This window comes from Cervus canadensis, chromosome 3 (assembly GCF_019320065.1).
Source record: "Cervus canadensis isolate Bull #8, Minnesota chromosome 3, ASM1932006v1, whole genome shotgun sequence".
Taxonomy (NCBI): Eukaryota; Metazoa; Chordata; class Mammalia; order Artiodactyla; family Cervidae; genus Cervus; species Cervus canadensis.
This window is the reverse complement of record NC_057388.1, coordinates 94,193,423-94,215,077: the sequence shown is the minus strand read 5'-3', so window position 1 is coordinate 94,215,077 and position 21,655 is coordinate 94,193,423. Positions and strand designations below refer to the sequence as shown.

Sequence of the window (21,655 nt, the reverse complement as noted above, 5' to 3'; positions counted from 1 at the left end):
GGGCCCCTGGATCATCACCTGCCCCTACAATACCTGCACATCACAGCAGCTCTCCTGCTCCTCACGAGGGCTAGCTCCACACAAGGGTAACAGCGGACACTCAGCCCAGACGCCACAATGACTCTGCTTTTCTGAACACAGCTCTGGGTTCAGTCAGTGCTGGTGTCTGCCAGGCAAGTCTCCCGGCTCGCGCTGTGGCTCTCGCCCCTGGCGCTGGTGTGAGAGTGTGTGTGTGTGTGTGTGTGTGTGTGTGTGTGTGTACAGGGACAGCAGCCAGCTCTTTGCCGGGCTCTCTAACAAGTTCCGCGAGTCTGTTTGTTAAAGAAAAATTCCAGTGGGTGCATCCAACACATGGAACTCAAGAACAGAAATTATATTTATCCGCCCCACTGCCAAAGAGATCACATGCCCCGTGAGTCACTCCAGATGTGCTCAAAAACAGAGTCTCTCTGTGGAAGCCCAGTGCCCCAATCCCAGAGAGAGTAGGAGTAACAGAGGTCCCACTCCTGTCCTCCCCAGGAGTAACCTCCACTCCACCCTTGGGAGGCAGGAGAGGGCATCTCTGCACGTCTGAAGACGGAGGGGTGGTAAGAACCTCACCACCGCCCTGGGAGGACCAGGACAGGCATACCTGTGGCTCCTGGGGTCCCCTTGGGTTCGAGGGCGACGTCTCACCTTTTTGGAGGAAAAGATGTGTTGGAAGACGTTGCTGCTTCTGCTGTTGTATTCTGATGCTCAGGCCACTCTGTCTCACAGGTGGACCAGGGGTGAGTTGCCTTTCCTTTATTTGCTTGATGCTTATGATTCTTTCTTGAATATCATTAGGAATCTGGAGGGGTAGAGGGAACAGAAGGAAATTAGAAGCCCTGTGCCCTCCTTTGATCTCCTCTCTGTCAAACACTTTATGCTTCTCAACAGGCTAGAAGGTGTTAGAAGGTGATGGGGGAAATGACACCCAAAAAAATCAAAGCTGCTGAGAAAACAGGGTTGAGGTGGAGAGTGCAGAGAGCATCCCTTCCTGACAGGCTGGGGAGAAGGTCATCTTTGCTTCGTAGAAGGTGGACAAACTCCCACGAGTGCCCCCCAGGCTGCTACCAGCTGGGCAGGGCATGCAGAGAGCAGGTGCCCAGGGCTGATGCTAATATGATGGCTCTGGGGGTGCTGGCCGGCCAGACTTCTGACCCCTGGGGGACGTGGCGTGTCCACGTGGAGGGCTCCACACTGCTTCCCGAGCAGGAGTGGTCACACCTTTCCAGCTGGAGAGAGCTGGCCCAGCAACAGAAGAGGAATAGTAATCCCCTCAGCAACCTCGTGTCCGCCCGGCTGCTACCACCCCAGCCAGCCTCCCCCGGAAAGGAAGAAGCCCAGTAAGGCTTCTCCCCACGGACGACTTCCTTCCCCTCGGGACGCAGCCCGTCAGAGCTGGGCTGGCATCTTTTTCTGGCTCCCGTGGGCAGACACTGGCAGCATCTCCAGTCCACTAAGGTTTATCACTTAGGAAGCGAGGGACCCATAGCGCTGACCGCTGCATGCCGATCTGAACTGAAATCTTTCTGCTGCCTAAAGTCAATGAGATCTCTGTCCTGGAAAGAACTGGAAAAAGAAGTCAGGTTCGCTGGTATTCCCAGAGATCCAAAGTGGGGTGAAGGCGGCATAGCAGCAAGGGGATGAGCCCCTGCCTGGTTCTCAAGGAGACAGTCAGGGAAGAAGGCAGCAGCCAGCTGGGGCACAGAGCAGCGTGGAGCAGGTGGATCTGATATGGGGGAAAGCAAAAGTCAAGGCACTTCTTAGGGTTCTTACTCCCTCACTTGTAAACCTGAGATTAGGGACTTGCCAATTCTCTATACTGGGCTATGAAATGATTCTTGCCCAGGGACAAATAATTAATGAAGCATTTTCCCTTTTTTTTCCAGTGAACATCACACACACACACTTCCCTGCTCATCATGTGCACAAATTTGGGGGGTAATACCTGGAAGCACAGAGCAAAGAGACCTCGGTGTTGTATTCTGCCGCTTACCCCTGTGTGAAACTGGGGCCTTCCTTAATTTGCCTATTAAAAAAGGATGATAAAATCCATTCTTCCTAACACACAGGCTGTTAGAAAGCCAAATGAGATGGTTCAATTTTTTTTTTTTTTTACAAGTCTTGTAAATACAATAACTGCATCATGAACTACCTACCCTGCAAGGAACTCAAAAATTTTAAGTTCTGCCTCTAATTGGCTGTGTGATGTCTGGCAAGTCTCTTGACCTCTCTGAGCTTTAGTTCATGAACAGATAACATATTAATAACAAAAAGTGACCCTCATGGCATTGTCATGTGAGGGTCATATTCAAAAATGTAAATAAAACACTTCCTAAATAATGAGGAGTTAAATCAAGGTCAACTATTACCCACCATTTAGAAAAATTTCATTAAAGAAAGTGTGAGGTTCTCAACAGAAAACCTGTGGGTTCTACAGCAACATCCTGAGGGCAGCTGCTCTGGCCCGCTACCCACTCCTCCCTGGGGAAGGTCTGCCCACCCCCCATATCAATAACGATCTATATAAAGACAGAAAGCCAACATAGCTGAAATAGAGGCCTCCATCAGGCCGCTGATACTAAGTGCTGGATTAGCGGCTCATGTCAGCGTTCAGAGCCAACAAATGATATGGGAGCCCTTCCAACCATCATCAAGTCTTCCACGTGGTTGATTTTTTTTTATTCATTTTTAACATTTTGTCTAATTGTGAAAAGAATCCACAGTTGTCATTTTTTTAAGATGGGATGGGAGTCACACCCAAAGGAAAACCAATTTTTCCAAACGTTTAAACTATCCCTTTCACCTTCATCCTTAGCCCAGCCCCACCCCTGCCTCCACCGCCAGGCCTAATTGAGAAGAATTCCCTATGGAAAGAGTCGGAGGGCGAACTCTCCCTACAAAGTCCTCCAGCCCCTGCTCCGCAGCACCACCCCGGCCTCCACCCTCCCCCTCCGCCTGGCTCCACGGGTGAAAGTGGAGAAATAAACCCAACAGGAATTCGCCCTGCGGCAGGACATCTTTTTTCCCCTACCATTCTCCCTGCCTCTCCCTTGGACGCGCTGTCTAGGATTCCGCCCTGGGAGGCAGCTCCCTGGGCCAGCATGGCTGCTCCAGCCTCACCGGCTGGATTAAGATTAAATGACTCACCTGTGGTTAGTGAGGCCTCCTGGAAGTGGACACACCTGGCCCACCCTTGCATCACTTGAGGGACTGCAGGGAACCTAGCCAGTCTTAAAAAACAGAAAGAAATGCATGCATGAATTCCTATAAATATTTAATTTTTATTCCATATACATGTTATTTCTTTTAAAAGTAGTTTCGTAAGGAAGATGGTTCCTCGGTGTCATTTTCAGGTGTCCAGTTCAGTGTTTTGTGTGTTTTCAATCATGAATGTTCCGTGGAGGGAAGGGCCCCCGGTAGGGACTGACTCACTGGTCCAGCATGATTGAGTAGCCACTTTGTCTGCTGCACATCTCTGCGTTTAGGCAGCTGCTATTCTGAACACTAACAGGTAGGAAAACTGGAGGATGGGAAGAAGTGAGCACGCCCCAGATCCCTCCATTGAAAGCCTAGAGCTCGACCTCACTCCCGCGCTGTTTCTAGCAGCAGAGCCTTGCTGTCCTTCCCTTCCAGGTGCTCCCAGCATCCCCTGGCTCCCCCTGGGCGGTGGGGCTCCCTCTGGGCAGTGGGGCTCCCCCTGGGCGGTGGCATATTCTGGCCAAGGGGAGCCGACTCACAGCAGCCCTTTGAGAAGCGCTCCAGGAAGACGCCCAGCACAAGGGACTGAGATTCTGGCTTCTTCAGAATGGCACTATGTTAATAAAGGCAAGGGTTCCCAGCCACCCCCCAACTAATGCCTGATGATCTGAGGTGGAGCTGATGTAATAATAGAAATAAAGTGCACATTAAATGAAATGCACTTGAATCATCTTGAAACCATCCCCCTCCCCAGTCCCTGAAAAAATTGTCTTCCACGAAACCAATCCGTGGTACCAAAAAGGTTGGGGACCGCTGTCTGAAGGGCTGGCCCAGGAGCCAAAAAGTAAATGACATCAGTAGGATTTGGCAAAAGATCTGTTATAAATGAGGGCTTTTCCTTTCCACGCCCATGGCTGTTTCCATAGAGTTGCTTCAACTGATTCATTAGAAATATGGTTTTATTTTGGCTTGATATGGTCTCTTTTGAGTCCTTTCCAACAAGGTCTTTGGCACAGATGCTGTACACGGTTACCCAGAAGCCATAGTCTTAATACCATTCTGTTTGTTTGCTTTTTTAACCTATTTGAGAGATGGGAGGGGAGAAGAGATTTCTGTCACAGGTTATAAAAGTCAACGAGATCAGGATCAAAGCAAAAATAGGCTCTCCCGTTAGGCATGCTTCTGCCTGCACATCTGGGCAAGAAAGCTTGAAGGAGCTAAGGCATAGAGAGCAAGACAGGTGCCAGCCTTGACTGAAATAATTAAAAGTAGCTTCTCTGGTGTAAAGAAAAGGGAACCCTTCTTCACTGTTGGTAGGAATGTAAGTTAGTGCAGAATAATGGAGAACAGTATGGAGCTTCCTCAAAAAATTGAAAATAGAGCTACCATATGATCCAGCAATCCCACCTCTGAGTACATATCTGAAGAAAACTCTAGTTCCAAAAAATAATGCACCTCAATGTTCATAGCAGCATTATTCACAATAATAGCCAAGACATGGAAGCAACCTAGATGTCCGACAGAAAATGGATAAAGAAGATATGGTACATGTATACAATGGAATACTACTCAGCCATAAAAATGAAATAATGCCATTTGCAACAACATGGATGTAGCTAGAGGTTATTGTACTAAGTGAAGTCAGACAGAGAAAGACAAATATCATATGATACGACTTATATGTGGACTCTAAAATATGATACAAATGAACTGGTTTACAAAACAGAAACAGACACAGAAAACAAGCATGCAGTTACTAAAGGAGAAAGTGGGTGGGAGAGGGATGAATTAAAAATTTGGGATTAGCAGATACAAACTACTATGTATAAAATAGATAAAAACAACGACTTACTGTATAGCACAAGGAACCATATTCAACATCTTGTATAACCTACAATGAAAAAGAATACATATATTTATGTGTGTGTGCCCATTTTGCTTAGTCATGTCTGACTCTTTGCAACCCCACGGACAGAAGCCCACCAGGCTCTTCTGTCCACGGAATTTTCCAGGCAAGAATACTGGAATGGGCTGCCATTTCCTACATCTGAAGATCTTTGGCTTTTACTCTCAGGGAGATGGGAAGTCACAGAAGTCACAGCAGAAGATTGATATCATGGAACGTATGTTTTCACAGAATTGCTCTAGTTGCTTTGTTAAGAATACAATGAGGGGGACTTCCTTCCAGTGGTTAAGACTCGGCGCTTCCATTGCAGGGAGCATGGGTTCCATGCCTGGTAGGCAAACTAAGATGCCTCCCTGCGTGGCATGGTCAAAAAAAAAGAATGCAATGAGGATGATGATGATGGCAGCCAAGGATGGAAGCAGAAGCACCATTAGGAGAAATGTTCAAGGTTTAGATACCTGGAGGTTAGCAGGGATGTGGTAAGAAGTAGCCAGATCCCAGGTATGTTCTGAAGGTAAAGCCAACAAGATTTGCTGATTGGATGGGTGTGAAATGTGAAAGAGAAAAGGCAAGGATGACTCATGACTCCCAGGTTTTGGCTTGGGCAGCTGTGAGAGATGGAAAGACAGCAGATAAATCAGGAGAGTAGGAACAGGTGCGAGGGGTGGTGGGGACTGGCATGGGGTCAGGGATCAGGAAAGACGACTGTTACAAATCCAAAAGGAGATTCCTGTAGGCAGCTGGGTATCTAGAAGTCTGACCTGGAAATACAAAGCGGACGATCAGTACAGATGTCACGGTGGTGAGGAGAGAGGAGTCATGCATCCTGACACAGGCTGAGGCCAGGAGTCAGCAATACAAAGAGATGAATGAGGAGTAAGAGCGGCCGGCAAGGGAGGATTTTTTTTTTTAAGGAGCAGCAAGCAGCAATGTGTTTTCATGCCAGTTTGAAAAATCAGTAGAGAAGGGAAAACTAATGATGTGGGAGAGAAAGGTGGAAAGGTGAGTGAGTCTTTATTGGAGACCTGGTCCAAAGCTCTAAATGAGAGCAGGGAAACAATAATAGAAGGGATGTCAGAGGTCTGGGCAAGAGGTGGGTAACTGGTATCAGGAGAAAGGAGGAGGTGTGGAGTCATCTATTTCATGCTGAAATAGAATGAGAGGAATCAGGAAACGTGAGTAATGGTCAGGCAGCATTTCAGGCCCCTCCTGAGAATGTTGGTGTTCAATCGCTCAGTTGTGTCTGACTCTTTGAGACCGCATGGACTGTAGCACACCAGGCTTCCCTGTCCTTCATTATCTCCGGGAGTTTGCTCAAATCCACGTCCATTGAGTCAGTGATGCCATCTAACCATCTCACCCTCTGCCACCTGCTTCTCCACCTGCCTTCAATGTCTCCCAGGGTAAGGATCTTTTCCAATGAGTCAGCTCTTCACATCAGGTGGCCAAAGTATTGGAGCTTCAGCTTCAGCATCAGTCCTTCAGTGAATATTCAGGACTGATTTCCTTTAGGATTGATTAGTTTGACCTCCTTGCAGTACAAGGGACTCTCAAGAGTCTTCTCTAACACCACAGTTCAAAAGCATCACTTCTTTGGCGCTCAGCCTTCTTTATGGTCCAACTCACATCCGTACATGACTACTGGAAAAGCCACAGCTTTGACTATACTTACCTTTGTTGGCAAAGTGATATCTCTGTTTTTGAATATGCTGCCTAGGTCTGTCACAGCTTTCCTTCCAGGGAGCGTCTTTTAAATTCATGACTGCAGTCACTGTTTGCAGTGATTTTGGAGCCCAGGGAAATAACTTTGCATAACACATTATAAATCAAAGTTAGAGATTTGTTTTAAAAATATGTGTGATTCATTTAAGAGTATGTTTTACACCATATGCATTCATTCATTTCTAATTAACTACATGTATCCTTCCTGTAGGACTCCTCTGGTGACTCAGACCAAGATCTGCCTGCAATGCAGGAGACCTGGGTTCAATTCCTGGGTCAGAAGATCCCCTGGAGAAGGGAATGGCTACCCACTCCAGTATTCTTGCCTGGAGAATTCCATGGATGGAGGAGCCTGGTGGCCTACAATCCAAGGGATTGACAAGAGTCAGACATGATTGAGCGTCTAGCACAGACACACACACACTAGCTCACACACACACCGCGTCAGTGAGATTGGAGGAGTTTTTGTTCACCTGGTTGTTGGTTTTAATTTGTTATTATTAATTTTTAGTTTGTATTGAGTAGAGTTGGTTAACAGTGTTTTATTAGCTTCAGGTACACAGCAAAGTAATTCAGTTATACATACACATGGATCTATTCTTCAACTTTTTTTTCCTATTTAGGTTCTTACAGAGTAGTGAGCAGAGTTCCCTGTGCTATACAATAGGTCCTTGTTGGTTATCTATTTTAAATATAGCAGTGTTGGGTTTTGAAGCCCATGAGACCTGGATTTTAATCTCAGGCCTTATTACAAACCAGTTGGGTGGCCAAAGGCAAGTTTCTTAGCCTCCAAGTTTCTTCATCTATAAAATGGAATGTGAACCCTTAGCTCACAAGGTACAAAAAGCCCCCTGCCCCACCCGCACCGTCAAGCAGCCACAGCAACCCGAGGCGTACGTGTAGAGGTGGGGATGGGAGGAAGGGGGGAGTGTCCATCTTTGAGATTCCTGTGCTCCCCACACAGACTTTCTGAAGCAATAACCAGCCCCATCCAGAGGCTGACCTTATTTCTAACAATCTTCCCTGAACTGTTATTATTTTAAAAATTTTGAGAACAAGGGCTACTGGAAACAGTGTTTCCATTATTAAATACTGCTTTCATCAGGAAGCCTTTTCTTCCCAGTTCTTGAGAATTAGTGGTCTACCAGCGTGTCTGCACCTTAAAGGAAGTGACTGTTCCCGGGGAAACAATTGAGTGAAGAAAGTGCAGGTCTGAATAACTTCAGGGCCCATGCTGGGACCTTGTTCCCTTCTTGGCTCTTCCCCTGCTGCCAAATGATTTTTTTTTTTTTTTTAAAGAGAACAAGACTTTTCATTTCACAATCACAGAGAAGACATAAAGAAGTTGCTCTCAGATCTTACCTTGAAAAGGGGTTTCACGGTCAGAAGAAGACATAGCCCACATCTGTTCCTCCTCCCGCCAAGGAAAGCGCACCCCTCCTTGTGCCTCCATCTCTGTATCCTAGGACACAAGGGTCTTGCTCTCTTCAGTTCAGTTCAGTCGCTCAGTCGTGTCCAACTCTTTGTGACACCATTGACCGCAGCACACCAGGCCTCCCTGTCCATCACCAACTCCCAGAGTTTACTCAAACTCATGCACATTGAGCCAGTGACGCCATCCATCCATCTCATCCTCTGTTGTCCCCTTCTCCTCCCACCTTCAATCTTTTCCAGCATCAGGGTCTTTTCAAATGAATCAGTTCTTCACATCAGTTCAGTTCAGTTCAGTTGCTCAGTCATGTCCGACTCTTTGTGACCCCATGAACCTCAGCACACCAGGCCTCTCTGTCCATCACCAACTCCCAGAGTCCACCCAAATCCATGTCCATCAAGTCGGTGATGCCATTCAACCATCTCATCCTCTGTCATCCCCTTCTCCTCCTGCCCTCAATCTTTCCCAGGATCAGGGTCTTTTCCGGTGAGCTCTTCACCTCAGATGGCCAAAGTATTGGAGCTTCAGCTTCAACATCAGTCCTTCCGATGAACACCCAGGACTGATCTCCTTAAGGATGGGCTGGTTGGATCTCCTTGCAGTCCAAGGGACTCTCAAGAGTCTTCTCCAACACCACAGTTCAAAGGCATCAATTCTTTGGCGCTCAGTTTTCTTTATAGTCCAACTCTCACATCCATATGTGACTACTGGAAAAAACATAGCCTTGACTATACAGACCTTTGATGGCAAAGTAATGTCTCTGCTTTTCAATATGCTGTCTAGGTTGGTCAAAACTTTCCTTCCAAGGAGTAAGCGTCTTTTAATTTCATGGCTGCAATCACCATCTGCAGGGATTTTGGAGCCCAGAAAAATAAAGCCCACCACTGTTTCCACTGTTTCCCCATCTATTTGCCATGAGGTGATGGGACCGGATGCCTTAGTTTTCTGAATGTTGAGCTTTAAGCCAACTTTTTCACTCTCCTCTTTCACTTTCATCAAGAGGCTCTTTTGTTCTTCACTTTCTGCCATAAGGGTGGTGTCATCTGCATATCTGAGGTTATTGATATTTCTCCTGGCAATCTTGATTCCAGCTTGTGCTTCTTCCAGCCCAGTGTTTCTCATGATGTACTTTTCCTATTTGGAACCAGTCTGTTGTTCCATGTCCAGTTCTAACTGTTGCTTCCTGACCTGCATACAGGTTTCTCAAGAGGCAGGTCAGGTGGTCTGGTATTCCTATCTCTTTTCAGAATTTTCCACAGTTTATTGTGATCCACACAGTCGAAGGCTTTGGCATAGTCAATAAAGCAGAAATAGATGTTTTTCTGGAACTCTCTTGCTTTCTCAATGATCCAGCAGATGTTGGCAATTTGATTTCTGGTTCCTCTGCCTTTTCTAAAACCAGCTTGAACATCTGGACGTTCATGGTTCACATATTGCTGAAGCCTGGCTTGGAGAATCAGGTGGCCAGTATTGGAGTTTCAGCTTCAGCATCAATCCTTCCAATGAATATTCAGGACTGATTTCCTTTAGGATGTATCTTTCATCTCTTCAGATGCCCGCATAAGGCCCTGTCAGATGGGAAGCAACTCTCAACTCTAGCAGCGCACCCACTGCTTGGCAGTGGGTCTGGATAACACAGTGGTTACAGACCCTGCCTACCTTTTGTAATACCTGGGAGCTGTCAGGAGTCCCATCGCCTACATCCATCCACCCCAGAGATGCCTGGGAGGCAGTTTTGGGCATTTAGGTCTTTAAAGCTCCCAGGTGATTCTACAACATGGTCAAGGTTGAGAAGCCCCGGGCTAAACTGGGAGTGGCCACTCAGCCTGGCCAGTTCCTTCTACACAGCTTTTGGTCAAGCACCCTCTGATTCACAACCCAGGCTGCCATTCGAAGCACCTAGAAAGCTTTCAAAAAGTTGACTATCCCAATCACTAGTCACTTCAATCAGAACTTCTCCAGGTGCCCTGGGTGACCCTCACGTGGGGTCAAGATTACAAACATGAGGAGTAGATGCCTTGCCCTCTTTGGCTCCACCTGAGACCACAGGCAGGGGCCTCAAGTGAGCAGAGGCTCACTCAGCCCCTAAGATCTATGATTCTGTGGGAAAGGGGCACTTTTCTGTCAAAGAGAACAAATTCTGCTAAAATTCTGGGTGAGGAACTACTGCTCTGGAGTTCGTAGGCTCTGTCCCCCAAGGTGGTCTGGGGAAGGAGGGCTGTCCTTCTGCCCGTCAAGGTCCCCTTCAACGTAGGGATTTAGTCTGCCAACATCTGCAACTTGTGTGCACCCTGAAAGCCTGCCAGGTTCTCCGCTGGGCAGACAGAAATCTGAAAGCGTTCTTATCCAAGCCCCTGAGGAACTTGTGGGCTAGATAATAAATGAATTACAGAGATGGCAGTGTTACAGCAATTCTATAGCCAGGCAGTTTTTCCAGGAGGTTAGGTTCCCACCAGTGAGCTTTTCAGGAAATGTCCTTTACATCAAAGATGTTTCACTGTTATCACTTCTGATAGAAATCCTTCTAAATGCTTCTGCAGTTCCCTTCTTCAACATTGCACTCTGGACATCACTGGACCCTTCCCTGGTGGTCCAAGGTCACCATAGTCAAGAAACTGAGTGATCATGTACAATTATGCAAATTGTGCTTTGCACAACTTCAGGGAATGAACCTTCCCTTGAAGTCTCACCAGTTTTTATAGCTACTTGCCCAGGCTTCTGGTAGATCACAACCAAGTGTCTCAAAGAAGTGGCCCATTTTTCTTACAGCTGACAGTGGGCTTGCCAATCCTTTCTGCACCATGTCTTGGGACATGGAGGGGCTGTGGCAGTGGATGGGGCCACCTGCTTCTAGGCTGGTGGGCCCAGGAGAAGTGCAATTTCTAATGACTGTTCCTACAGTGGGCTTCTCGTGTGGCTCAGTGGTAAAGGATTCAGCTGCCAATGCAGGAAACATGGGTTCGATCCCTGGGTCAGTAAGATCCCCTGGAGAAGGAAACGGCAACACACTCCAATATTCTTGCCTGGGAAATGCCATGAACAGAGGAGCCTGGCAGGGTATAATCCATGGGGTCACAAAGAGTTGGACACAACTTAGTGACTAAACAACAACAACAATTCCTATAATATTCTGTCTTCTCTTTCTCGTGTCCTCCGTCAGCTCCTAATTCTTGGTCCTGTCTGCCTCTAGCAGCTTGCCCATCTTCTCCCAGCCACTACATCTCTATGCAGCCCCTGAGGAACTTCTGTGTCAAGTCACTGATTTTATAGCAAATGCGTTTCTGAGTCAAGCCCTTGACACCACACACCCCCAGAGCCAGCGTCAGGGTCTGCGCGGCTCTCTTCCTACACTTCATCTCCTGTGCTTAGATTCCTGGCAGCTCTCCTCCAGGTGGCAGGGGAACAAGCCAGATGTCTGAGTCTCTGATTCAAAGGGTTGTCAATAAGCATAAACCAGTACACTTCATTCTGATAGAGTGCTGAAATGTGCAGTGTTAGTAGGGAACAGTAGCATTAGGGAGTTGTTTGTTGAATTGGGGGAGGTGGTGGTCAATGGTTTGCTCATCTCTTTTTTTTATTTGTATTGAAATATAGTTGATTTCTAATGTGTTAGTTTCAGGTGTACATCCAAGTGACTCAGTTATACACATCAAGATTCTGTTTATAGATCCTTTTCCGTTACACGTTATTACAAGATATTGGGTATAGTTCCCTGTGCTATTCAATAGGTCCCTGTTGCTTATCTATTCTATATATAATAGTTTGCCTCTACTAATCCCAAATGCCTAATTTATTACCCCCCCCCACCACCTTTGGTAACCATAGGTTTGTTTTCTCTGTTTGTGAGTCTATTTCCATTTTGTAAATAAGTTTCATTTTATTTTAGATTCCACATATAAGGGATATCATGTATTTGTTTTCCTCTGACTTACTTTCCTTAGGGTGATCATCTCTGGGTGCACCCATGTTGCGGCAAATGGCATTATTTCATTCTTTTTGATATCTGAGTAACATCCCATTGTTTATGTATACGTACCACTTCTTCTTTATCCATTCATCTGTCAATGAACACTCAGGTTGCTCCTATGTCATAACTATTATAAATGTTTTTGTTCTAACATAAAGGCCCATGAGGATTCATACTCCTTAAACATACGTATTTTTCAAAACTTTCTGAAATGATTCTGATGAGAAGCCAGGTTTGGAATCATTGGTGTGAAATAGTAACCCCTGATATGCCTGGGACTCTCTGGGACACACCAGGGCGGTCTGTCACTCTCCCCCTCTGCATCCACCACCAATCGGAGTCACTTTCAAGAGTGGCTGGCTGACCTTGGAGTTCACCCGCGGGGAAAAGCCAGTGCACACAGCAAGCCCTCAAGCTCACTCTTAATTTCTTGCAGCCGTGCTCTTCCCTGCCGCCCACCGGCCAAAGAGATCCTCATCGCTGCCCTTGAACCCCATCCTGCAGAGCTCCCTGGAGGAAGTAGAGCTGCTCTATGAGGTAGGCAGAGGGCAGAGTGAGCAACCCAAGTCACGGAGCAGGCATTGCCCCTTCTCTGTGGTTTTTGGAGGAGTGACCTGAGCCCCTGACAGTGGGTGGCCTCTGCTGCCTGGGGAACCAGACTAGACTTCTGTGTGGAGGTCCCAGCATCCTGCCCACCTCAAAGGCTAGTGGTCTTTGTACCCCTCTCCTGTCCCACCTGTCATCCCAGGGACGGACGACATTAGGAATTCAGTGGAGGCAAATTAGAGATTTAGACTTGGCTCGGAGGTGCCCCTACCAGCACCCAAGCAGCAGAAGAGGGCAGTCTGCCCCCACCAGGGCTTTAAGCCAGGATGGGTCAGCAGTGCCCAGATGATGCCACACCTGGTGTCTGAGTGGCACTGAGTTTCGGTAACCTCACACAGGGAGAGCCCCATTTTCTAGTCTGGGGCCACCCCAAAGGCTCTTCCTCTGCCTTTCACACCTCTGGCACGATGACCCCTCTTCTCCAGACCACAGTGAATTTCCCAAGGCCCTGTGGCCTGGTTCAGCGGTGAAAATGCAGGCTCGAGATCTGAGCGTTAGCTCTGCTTCTGCCACCCGTCGGCCACGTGACCTTACATAAGCCACGGTGTCTCTCTGGACCCATGTCTCCTCAGCTGTTAGACAAGGGGCTCCAGTGATCACCCAAGTCTTCCTCCTGCCTTGAGGTCCTCCAGGACTACAACTGTCTGGCTGAGAAGCAGACAGCCTGCCACAGCCAAGTGGCTGAGCCAGGCGGCAGATTTCAAACCCTGCCTCGGGAAACAAACTGGAAAATGCATAGCCTTTGCCAAGTTATGAACATGGGAGTCTGAGGAACAGATCTGCTTTAGGAAGATAACAGACAGTAGCATGGAAAATGGGTCAGAGCTGGGGAACGCTAGAGCCAGAGGGAAGAGTCAGGACTTATTAGATTCCTGATATGAGCCGGGCACAGAGCAGGGGGTGCAAATGACAGACCTTACCCCATCCTTAAAGAACAGGTAACAAATGAGGACAGCTCTCTGTAGCCCACTTAATTCCTAGCACAATTCTCTGCATCCTTCAAATACCCAGGTTCTGATTTTAAAGTATCGAAAATAGCCAGTTTGTGCTGTAGAAGATTTTTGGTTGGCAGGAGGGAGAAAGGCGAGAAGGGGGTGACTTGGGACAGTGGAAACAACAGAGTCACCTAACAGTGGTTTGAACCAGGCACGGTGTTAGATGCCACCCATATTTGTCTTATTTACTCCTCACACTCTCCCAGTGAAGTGTTGTTGTTGTTAACCACTTCACAGAGGGATAAAACGAGGCTGAGAGAAGTGAAGTAACTCATCCAGGGTTACACAGTGGGAAAGTCAGACCTGGGCCCCAGGTCTCTTGATTCTGAAGCTGTTTGTGAGCCGCCTCCCTTACATGAACACATGTAATCATGAATCTGGTAATGCAATGTCCTCAATGACCATGGGTGCCTCATGCCTTTCCACATCCCGTGTTTCTCCTCAGTTCCTGCTGGCTGAACTTGAGATCAGCCCTGACCTGAAGATCTCCATCAAGGACGAGGAGCTGGCCTCCCTGCGGAAGGCTTCAGACTTCCGGGCTGTCTGCAATGACGTGATCCCCAAGAGCATCCCCGACATCCGGCGGCTGAGTGCCATCCTCTCCAGCCGCCCAGGCATCCTCAAGAAAGAGGACTTTGAAAGGACAGCACTGACTCTAGCCTACACGGCCTACCGCACAGCCTTGTCCCAAGGGTATCAGAAGGACGTCTGGGCCCAGTCCCTTCTCAGCCTCTTCCGTGCCTTGAGGCATGACTTGATGCGGTCCTCAGGTCCGAGAGCATCTCCCCGAGGAACTGACCCGCACCAGGGCCATGGAGCGGGGACCAGCACACAGTAATCCAGAAACTCCTCATTCTCTACTCCATTTACAGAGACCAGCCACAGAACACACATTGCCAACTCAGAGCTGCAGAGATCAAATAAGGAACCCTGCTGCTCTTTGCCCCTTGTAACTTCTTGATAAGCAAAAGATGGTGATTTATACCATAATGTGACCTGGGATGGAAAAAAGGGCTGCGATGGTAATTCAAGATGCCTCCAGAGGGTGAATGGTTGGCCTGGTGAATTGCAGCAGTCTAGCAGGAGCAACAGCAACATATGCTTTAACACTGGCTGCCCATGACACAAACACCCAGGAGTGAGGAAAGAGACAGGAGAGGCATCATAGAAGTTTGGGCATGGCAGGAAGGTGGAGGAGGGAACAGAGTTCTTTGGTCCTAAGAGATCAGGGTGCTGGATTGAATGAACGTCTTTCCAAAGTTCTGTAATAAGATATCAAGAAACTAGTATGGGTGTGTGCCAAGTCACTTTAGTCATGTCCGACTCTGTGATCCCATGGACTGTAACTCTCCAGGCTCCTCTGTCCACAGGATTCTCCAGGCAAAATTACTGGACTGGGTTGCCAGCCCTCCTTCAGGGGATCTTCCAGACCCAGGGATTTGAACCTGCCTTTCCTGTGTCTCCTGCATTGGCAGGCGGGTTCTTTACTGCTGGCACCATCTGGGAAGCCCTAAAGAAACTAGAGCCATAGCCAAATAAATACGTTGTTAACTAAGGGCCTACTTCTCAACTTTTTCAAAAGTCCCCAAGAAGAATCAGTCAGAAGATCAGTTATGACATATATACCAAGCTTCTTCTTTCCTGAAGGCTAGTCTAATTTAGCGGAGAAATATGAAGGAGGCCCACAGAAATGCTACTGTTATGCCTTGCCTTTTGAACAGAGAAGCCAAGCTAATGCAGAGAGGGTCATCCTGACAAGAGAGGTGGCACCCATGCCCTGGTCTGTCTATTCTAATGCTAAAATTATTGAGCATCCTCAGAGAATTAAGTGCACCAAATAAAAGTGATTTTCAGATGACAAAAATTTACCCCTTCAAATGCCAAATCTTTCATTTCAGAATTATCGACTTGATATATTTTAAACTATACATATGAAATGTCTTACATTTTTATTTAGTATCTTGGAGACATCCTAGTGTAGGAGTTAGATAAGATCTAAGATCCCTCTGCTTCTCAAATTTAACTAACTATGAAATGTTACAAGGGGAGACACCTGGACCTGCATTGTCCAGTCTGCTGGGCTGCTTGTATCAACCCTGAAATTTCCCAGGCTTTGTTAACTCTGAATCTGGTATATTTCTGCAGCCTTCCTCAGAGTCAGGCTATAAGAGTGCACTTTCCTCTGCTACCAACATAACTTGACCTTTGCAATTTGTTCTTTCTAACTGGCCTTGGCCTGAAAGATAAGAGAGCAAGTCTTTTTAGCATTCTATGTTAAAGAAGAGTTAATCCATGAAAGTCCCTGCCAGGAGTAAATCACCTCAGTTCTAATTAAGATTCCTCACCAGCTCAGAGATGTTTCCAGTTTCTCCAAGGTTTATGACTGGGTTTGAGAGGCTAAAATTGCAAGAAGTCCAATCTTTGAATAAGCGAGGACTCACTGAGCTACATCTGATTCTGAAATGGGTTTTTAACAATTGTCGTTTAATGATGATGAATGCTGGTCTCAACCTCTTTAAAATCTTTGAATAAGGGAGCCTTACCTAGCAGCACAAGCTGCAGAATCTTTTGAAGAAATATCAGGATGAAGAAATAGGTATTTATCATCAAATAAAAGTCTTACTTTGCATCCTCATGCTCTCAGGCTCAGAAGACTAACCAGCCAGTCTCTCTGGTTCTCATTCCCCAGTTATACCTCTCTTGTACACCCCTCAGATACAGACTCTGATATATACTGTTTCTACTCAATTTCTTTCTAAGATCACATGTTCTCTTTGACATCATCACTCCGCTTATCTCTGTGTTCATCGGTGTCTCTGCTGCGCTGTCTTTAGGTCCGATTCTGATATCTCTACATTCAATCCTCAAGGCACATCTTGATTTCTTCAGGCTAACCTCTCACTGTCTCTGCCTGGCTCTCTCTGATGCTCAGTCTCTTTCAGGGATTGCTGTCTGATTAAAACAAAGGCAAAACAAAGGTACACACAAGTTTGGGATTGCCCAGAAAGCAGATTAGCCTCACAGCCTACCTTCAGTGTTGGGGCTTTGCCTGCATGAGGGTTGGGGAGGGGATCAGCTGAGGCCTCAGTCTCTGGACACTGGGTAATAGTCTGACAGTCAGAGTCCTGCATCTGCTCTGGGGCTCCATGCCTATCAGAATGGATCTACGAGCTTTCCTCTAGTCACCAAGCAGAAAGGCCCACACTTGGTATCCCTGAGCACCATGTGAGGGTACACACAGCTGCTCCCAAGGGAAGACGATCCCGGAATAGGAGAGGGTTGTCCTCAGGACTGGTGATAACAGTGACGGTTCATTCATTCACCCTGCCACAAACAAATTAAAGGCACTTTTGTACTGATAAATCGAGTCCAAATTTACGTGGCAGTCAACTGAAACAAACAAACAAAAAAAAGGAACAAGAAGGGCACAACCTTTTTAAAGACAAATGACATTTTCATTTTTGTTACTAGATGTGTGCGTGTTCAGTCATTTCAGTCGTGTCTGACTCTTTGCAACCCTATGGACAGTAACCCTACAGGCTCCTCTGTCCATGGGATTATCCAGGCAAGAATACTGGAGTGGGTTGCCATGCCTTCTTTCAGGGGATCTTCCCAACCCAAGGATCAAAGCCACACCTCCTGCAGCTCCTGCATTTCAGGTGGATTCTTTACCACTGAGCCACCAGGGAAGCCAGTTATACTAGATATTTAAACACTATTTTAGTCTGAATACAAATTGTTTGCCCACAAAAAGTTTTACAGCAATGACTTCATTCATAAACAAAATCAAATATTCTGCTCAACACCACCCCCCCCCCCAAATCTCGACTCTTTGCCCAGAGAGCAGTGAAGGAGTAGCATGGACAACCATGGATTCTCCCATTTTGCCTCATGAATGCCACACTGTACACGCTACAGTCATAACCCAGACACATTTTGTCACATTCGCTCAAAGAATAATTCAGAGTGTGACATCAGTGGAAACTTGCCTGTGACTCAATGGAACCCTTCTGCCATTACTAGATGCTGGGTCACTGTAGCATCTAAAAACCCTGGAAGTTTCTTCTATAGTTGGCATTCTCATGGCTACCTCTGGTGTCCCTCCAGAGACACTGAATAACATCTATAGGCTGAAACTTCCATTACTCTGTCATCTCACCTGGAATCTAACTAAAGGAGAATCACAAAAGTAGTGAATCAGAAGATATTTCCACAAGGTATGCATGCATGTTAAGTCTCTTCAGTTATGTCTGACTCTTTGAGACTTCATGGACTGCAGACCACCAGGTTCCTCTGTCCATGGGATTCTCCAGGCAAGAATACTGGAGTGGGTTACCATGCCCTCCTCCAGGAGATCTTTTGGACCCAGGGATCGAACCCACATCTCTTGTGTCTCCTGCATTGGCAGGCGAGTTCTTTACCATTAGGGCCACCTGGGAAGCAGGGCACTAAATGGCGCTCCTTACTTCCCTAATCCATTTTAATATCTTTCTTTTTTTTTTTTTATTGTGGTTATAAAGCATGTCATATGAAATTTACCATTCGAACCGAACCATTTCTAGGAATACAGTACAGAACAGTTAACTACATGCACACAGCTGTGTGAAAGATCTCTAGAACTTATTCATCTTGCAAAAACAATACCTATGAAACGACATTCCACTTTTCCCTCTCCTCATGGCCCCTGGTAACTACCATTCAACGTTCTAATTGTTAGACTACTTTTGATACCTCATATAAGTGGAATTTGTCTTGTATTTCTGAAGCAATGTGTAAAATTTCCTTAAGAAAATGTTTTGTCTGAAAAAATGGAAAGAGTCCTAAAGGAGAACTCTTGGTATGACTGTGTCACAGAATTTTATTTAACAAATATTCACTTATGTTGTAATAAAAATGTCATGATCGAGTTTCCAGGCTCAGTGGAATCCTTGTTATCTCAGATTATCTCACCAAAGAATTTGAAGTGGCTCGCGGGTTTAACATCGAATGTTGACTTCCACAGCTGTCTGCATCCAGTCTCTTTAATATTTGCCACCAAAACATCACTCATGTGTTACTGTTCTTCCTGAGTTTCAAAATCATCACAAAAAATGAGGCTTGAATGTAGTAAATATGACAGCCAGTCTTTAATAAGCATTTAAAGAGATGAGTCATGGTAGCTCATCCTCCAGTGGCAAGACAATTTCAAACCAGGTCACCCACAGCTGCTCCTGCTTTAGGGGTTAAGAAGAACTGGTTTTCAAGACTCACCTTTCCAGATTCACTTCACCTTTAGCCTGGGGATTATTTTCAACTGGCATAGCTGCAGACCTTAGAAAGTCATTTTTTAGGTTCTGTGAATTTGAGAGCATGAATTTCATAACCCTTGACTTCCCCACAGCACCTCTCAGATCACGGCAATGCTGCCAAACACCACCAATTATAAAACTGTGGGTGCTTTCTCTCTCTTTCTTCCTTGCCCCTCATCCACATGACCTTTCTGAGAAAAGAGAAATGCTTCCCTTCTTCTATAAGCAGCAGAAAGAGTCCAAAGGCTGCAAAGGCCCTGTTCTTGAACCCATCCATTTTTTTCTGCCCTCCCACCTCCTCCTTGCATACCAGTCAAAGGAAGCCTTCTGCTTCTTTTTTGGTAAAGAGCCTCAGAGAGGAGCATTTGAACACCTACTCCAGCCAGAAGGACCATGGATATCCTCTAAGGGCCTCTGAAATAAAATTGGTGTCTAGACTTTTCCAGAGAAGCAGTACCCTTCCCACTCTCCCTAAAAGGTCTGTGGTCTTGCTGAGAGGCTAACGTCCAATGCTGACTCAGGTGCTTTGTATTCACCTGGGCACTGAAGCAAATGGTCTTTGCCACCAGGGAAGTCTGAAAGACTTAATGTTGTATGGTGGTGGTGGTGGGTGGTTTAGTTGCTAAGTTGTGTCAGACTCTTTGAGACCCCGTGGACTGTAGCCAGCCAGGCTCCTCCTGGAATTCTCCAGGCAAGAACACGGGAGTGGGTTGCTATACCCTCCTCCAGGGGATCTTCCCGACCCAGGGATCAAACTTGCGTTTGTTTCCTGCATCTCCTCCGTTTCAGGCACATTCTTTACCACTGAGCCACCAGAGATGCCTCTTGATGTTGTATCCTCTGGGGCAAATTTCTCCAGGGTTCATGAACACGGGAGTGGGTTGCTATACCCTCCTCCAGGGGATCTTCCCGACCCAGGGATCAAACTTGCGTTTGTTTCCTGCATCTCCTCCGTTTCAGGCACATTCTTTACCACTGAGCCACCAGAGATGCCTCTTGATGTTGTATCCTCTGGGGCAAATTTCTCCAGGGTTCATGTTTCATTTTCTCCCTGCTACCAGACATACCTTCCTGAGGACTAGGTCAGCAAGTGGCCCTCAAAGAGAAAGTTCAGTGTCTTATGCTTTGCATCGTTAAAGCAGTGTGTGGGGAGGTGGGATTATGTTTACAGTGATGGTCATCACTCCGGCCCCTAGGATGTTTGAGGAACAAAAATAAGCTTTGCAAGTTTCTTGGGTTCTGCGAATTCAGCAGGCCCCTGCTGGGACCAATCCCGAACCACCTTTGGAAGAGATACTTGACTCATTCTTTCCAACGTGCTGATTGGCTGCGAGGAATGGGCGTGGCTACCGCCTCTGTCCCGCTTCCCATAGGTGAAGGAGTGTTAAGGTGGGCCTCCAGCAGGATTTTGTCCCGTGACAAAAAAAGGAATGTCTTGGGGACTTTTTTTTTTTCTCCCTGCTCTGGAAGCCCAGGCTCAAGGCACATTTATAATGGGAAACCAATTAGAAGGAAAGAAGTCTGAACAGAGTTAAGGTGCCAGGTCCTGGGAGAAGAGACCAGCCCTATTGAAGTCTGCATGCTCTGCTGACAACTTCGGGGGTTTGTTTTAAGGGAAGTGGGGCGGGGACGACTAGACTTTTTAAGGGGAAGGGGCACAGCCGGTCTGGTAGAAAGTGAAGATAGTACTGCTCAAAGCAGGCCATCAGAGAGAGGAAGAATGATGGAGGGCGCCACAGACTCTTGGCATCTGTTATTTTTTCGAAGCTTTTAAATGACTTCTTCGAGGCCAGACAGCTGCAGCAGAGGTGTACTCTTGATCGATTAAGGGGGCTTTTGCTGAGCTGTAGAATAAAGTGACTCCATTACTGATCTAGCAAAGGGAGCGAGCCACTATGTCCCCGTGGGTCACGCTTTCCCGCTTCCTTTTTGCTGGGCATGAGGCTATGCTCACCAATCCCACCTAAAACTGGAAGCGAGGAGCCCGGCTTTTGGTGTAGACAGGGGCTCTACCTGCCTTCCTGTTCTGCCCATAAAACAAAAGAGGACTCTTGGAAGCCGAGAAAGGTTGGAGAAGTCTTTCTGGACGGAGGCGAGCGTCGCCAAGCAGCACAGCACTTGGCGCGGGCTCCGAGGGGCGGAGGTCCAGGATGGGCTTGCTGGAGGGACTTCTCGGAGCCAGGAAGCTGCTGCTCGCCATCCTCGTGCCGCTCCTGCTGCTGCCCCTGCCCATGCTCCACCCCAGCAGCGTGAGTACCGGCCGTCCCCTCCCGGGGCCAGTGGGTCAGCTGGGAGGTCGCTGGAGGGAAGAGGGGGGCTCAGTGCAGAGGTCAGCATGCTCTTCTGTCGGTGTCAAGAAGTGGAAACGCTTTCCTGGAGGAGGCTCACATGCTTTCTGCCCCAAAACTGCCATTTTCAACCCCCAGTCACCCCAACCCTACGGCCCCCAACTGGGAGGGAGATAAGAAGTGGGGTGGGTCAGTGGCTGGAGTGGCCGGTCTGTGGGCCAGGTGG

At 47.2% G+C, this 21,655-nt stretch overlaps 2 protein-coding genes across 3 annotated transcripts in view; both read left to right on the top strand.

Moving 5' to 3' along the window:
- Positions 1–426: 426 nt before the first annotated feature.
- On the top strand, positions 427–15,272 carry FAM180A (family with sequence similarity 180 member A). Its single transcript, XM_043463798.1, has 3 exons — positions 427–767; positions 12,689–12,789; positions 14,299–15,272. The coding sequence occupies exons 1-3, from the start codon at positions 692–694 to the stop codon at positions 14,689–14,691; spliced, it is 570 nt and encodes a 189-aa protein (XP_043319733.1). The 5' UTR covers positions 427–691; the 3' UTR covers positions 14,692–15,272.
- A 5,400-nt stretch (positions 15,273–20,672) lies between these two features.
- The window catches only part of SLC13A4 (solute carrier family 13 member 4), a 42,485-nt gene continuing 41,502 nt past the window's right edge, over positions 20,673–21,655 (top strand). The window contains exon 1 of one of the 2 annotated variants that reach the window (XM_043463796.1): positions 20,673–21,390. In XM_043463796.1, the coding sequence (XP_043319731.1) occupies positions 21,292–21,390 (99 nt within the window). In that variant the 5' untranslated portion in view covers positions 20,673–21,291. The remainder of the gene's footprint in view (positions 21,391–21,655) is intronic. The other variant, XM_043463797.1, reaches the window with a different exon arrangement.

Bases quoted from the DNA above. Each gene is read 5' to 3' on its own strand.
- FAM180A (XM_043463798.1), top strand. From the start codon at position 692: ATGTGTTGGAAGACGTTGCTGCTTCTGCTGTTGTATTCTGATGCTCAG. The intron at 768-12,688 runs GTGAGTTGCCTT...AATTTCTTGCAG, and splicing joins GTCTCACAGGTGGACCAGGG to CCGTGCTCTTCCCTGCCGCC. The intron at 12,790-14,298 runs GTAGGCAGAGGG...GTTTCTCCTCAG, and splicing joins AAGTAGAGCTGCTCTATGAG to TTCCTGCTGGCTGAACTTGA.